Source organism: Manis javanica, chromosome 5, assembly GCF_040802235.1.
Source record: "Manis javanica isolate MJ-LG chromosome 5, MJ_LKY, whole genome shotgun sequence".
Classification (NCBI taxonomy): Eukaryota; Metazoa; Chordata; class Mammalia; order Pholidota; family Manidae; genus Manis; species Manis javanica.
Window position 1 is genome coordinate 75,403,563 of NC_133160.1, and position 3,034 is coordinate 75,406,596.

Consider the following 3,034-nt stretch of genomic DNA (forward strand, 5'->3'; position numbering starts at 1 on the left):
AAGGATGAAGAGCACAGAGACTGAAGTCACATCTTGGTTCTGACATTTAGCAGCTGTGTCATCTTGGGCATCTGGACTTAACCTCTCTGTGCCTCAGTTTCTCATCTGTAAAAAAAAAACAACAACAACTTAACAAAGATTATGAGAGTATTCACCACAAGAGGTACTAGATAGGTTACATTTACAAACGAAAGTGAAGTGGTCAGCACAGCACCTGGTAAATACTAAGCATTGTGAGAGCTGCCTTCTATCATTATGAGGATGATGCTGTTTTTATAATCATGCTGATGAAGAGCCACCAGAGTTCTATCCTGATTCGTTAAGATGACTGATGAAGATGCCATTGAAAAATAATTCAGGAGCATTTTGCCAGTGGCAGTGGATTTCCAAAGGCGACGATCAACGTGGGAGATCCACGCTCGCAGCCGCGGGCCTGCCGCCGGGTACCCGCGCGGCGCTCGATTTCCTTCCCTGCCTCGGCCGCCCGCGGCGCGCATGCTCAGTCCAGCGCGGCCCTCCTTTGATTGACGTGTTCTGGGCGGCCGCCGCGACCCGGCACTGGCTCGGGGATGGGAAGCAAAGCCCCGGGAGCTGCGGCGGCGGCGCCGGCGCCGTGAGGAGCAGCCCGGGAGGCAGCTGCGGCTCATCGGTGAGTATCTGAGAAGCGCCACCATGGCTTTTCGTAAGAAGAGCACCAAGAACCCCCCAGTCCTGAGCCACGAATTCATCCTGCAGAATCATGCGGACCTCGTCGCCTGCGTGGGGATGTTCTTCGTGCTGGGGCTTATGTTCGAGGGAACAGCAGAAGCCTCTATCGTTTTTATTACCCTCCAGCACGGTGTTACCTTTCCTGCAGCAGACGAACAAGCCACGGAATCAAAGTTCCTTTATTATTATGGCATCAAAGATTTGGCCACGGTTTTCTTCTACATGCTAGTGGCAATAATCATTCACGCCACAATTCAGGAGTATGTGTTGGATAAAATTAACAGGCGAATGCAGTTCCCTAAAGCGAAACAAAGCAAATTCAATGAATCTGGTCAGTTTAGTGTATTCTACCTCGTTTCTTGTATCTGGGGCACATTCATTCTAATCTCTGAAAACTGCCTGTCAGACCCAACTCTCTTATGGAGGACTCATCCCCATAATATGATGACATTTCAAATGAAGTTTTTCTACATATCACAGTTGGCTTACTGGTTTCATGCCTTTCCTGAACTCTACTTCCAGAGGACCAAAAAACAAGATATCCCTCGTCAACTTGTCTACATGGGATTGCACCTCTTTCACATTGCTGGCGCTTATCTCTTGTACTTGAATCACCTGGGACTTCTTCTTTTGATGATGCATTACTTTGTTGAATTACTTTCCCACATTTGCGACCTGTTTTATTTTAGTGATGAGAAGTACCAGAAAGAAATTTCTCTGTGGGCAGTTGTTTTTATTTTGGGTAGACTTGTGACTTTAATTGTTTCAGTGCTCACTGTTGGCTTTCACCTGGCCGGAGGGCAGAATCGGAATCCGGATGCCATTACTGGAAATGTCAACGTGTTGGCAGCTAAAATTGCTGTTCTGTCATCCAGTTGCACTATCCAAGCATACATCACATGGAATTTATTTAATGTCCAGCTTCAGAGATGGATGGAAGAAGATGCTACTCTTCAGGCTCCAAGTGTGAAAAAGAAAAGGACTAAAGGCAGATCTTCTAGAAAAGGAACAGAAAATGGTGTGGCAACTTCAAATAGAGTAGACTCTCCCTATAAGAGGAAAGAGAAGTCTTCATAACAACGAATTGCGAACTAATTGGTTTATGTTCACGAAGAAGTCTGCTCTCTGCTATAAGACACTTTCTGTGCTAGAGAATTCTCTGTTCTAGAAAATAGTTTGTGCTGTCTTTGATTTTTGCTATTGTACTGTGTAACATTTCTTTCAAAGACATTTGCAGGGAGGATGATGATTATGAGTGGAAAAAATTTGGTTTAGACTAAGCTACTCCTCATCAAAATGGTTTAGGGATCACCACCATATTTTGTTTTGATTTTTAACTTTGAACATTTTCCCAATGATCTGTAGAGATGATTACAAAATTCCACATATCAGTGACATAATTTCTTGCCCCCACCAATCTTTTACAATATTAACAAGTTGGTCTATTAGAGCAGTCATAGTTTTCATGTTGTCCTTCAGGGATAAAATGGAAATATAAAGGTAAAAGTCAACTTCATTAAGTTTCCAGTATCCTCTAATTCTTAGATTTTTTGGGGGGTGGGGGAAGGGATTTACAACTGGAGAAAAGATTTGTAAAACCACCAAAATAATGATGTGTTTTATAGGCAGTCATTGTTGCTGTTAACATCTCTATTAAAAAAACAAAATAGTAATGGATAACATGTGATTTATTGCCATTTAGTGAATCAAAATATCTCGAATTAATAAAAACATAGTACTGAAGAGGTAAAATTATTCTTGTCCATTTAAACACTTGTAAACTGGAAATCAGAAAATTAAATATTTACTGAAAAAGAAAATCAGACTTAGCTTTTTTTTGATATGTTTATTAAGAATTATCCTTAATGAGACTTTTAATTTTGGTATACACAGCATCTTAGAAAAGTATTGTTAAACTTGATAATGCTTACTTGATCTGTATCTATGAAAGGAATATCTGCTCATATCTGGAAAGCATTTAATACACTAACCTTAAGTAGTTTTGAAAATTAGGTGGATAAATAGTCTTTTGAAAAAATTATGTTGTAGCATCTTTAATTGGGAAAATTTATCCTTATGAGACATATTTTAGAGATATATATTTTTTTATTTATTTACTATATGTATATATAAATTATATCTTTACAGAAGCCAAGAGAAACAATGGGCTGTAGTGGGTGAGTATTTATTATATTTATCTTCTCTCAACTTCCATTTTGATTCCATTTCCATAAGGTGAGTGTTTATGTTTTTTTCAGGTGACTGTCCTTTAAAAATATGCTAAGAGAAGGCTATATATTTCCTGTTCCTCTTTTCTCCTATGTCT

General features: G+C 39.8%; 1 protein-coding gene across 1 annotated transcript; it reads left to right on the forward strand.

Moving 5' to 3' along the window:
• Positions 1-643: 643 nt before the first annotated feature.
• Positions 644-2,500, forward strand: TRAM1L1 (translocation associated membrane protein 1 like 1). The gene has a single exon (XM_017643596.3). The coding sequence runs from the start codon at positions 673-675 to the stop codon at positions 1,783-1,785; it is 1,113 nt and encodes a 370-aa protein (XP_017499085.1). The 5' UTR covers positions 644-672; the 3' UTR covers positions 1,786-2,500.
• Positions 2,501-3,034: the final 534 nt, after the last annotated feature.

Bases quoted from the DNA above. Each gene is read 5' to 3' on its own strand.
- TRAM1L1 (XM_017643596.3), top strand. From the start codon at position 673: ATGGCTTTTCGTAAGAAGAGCACCAAGAACCCCCCAGTCCTGAGCCAC.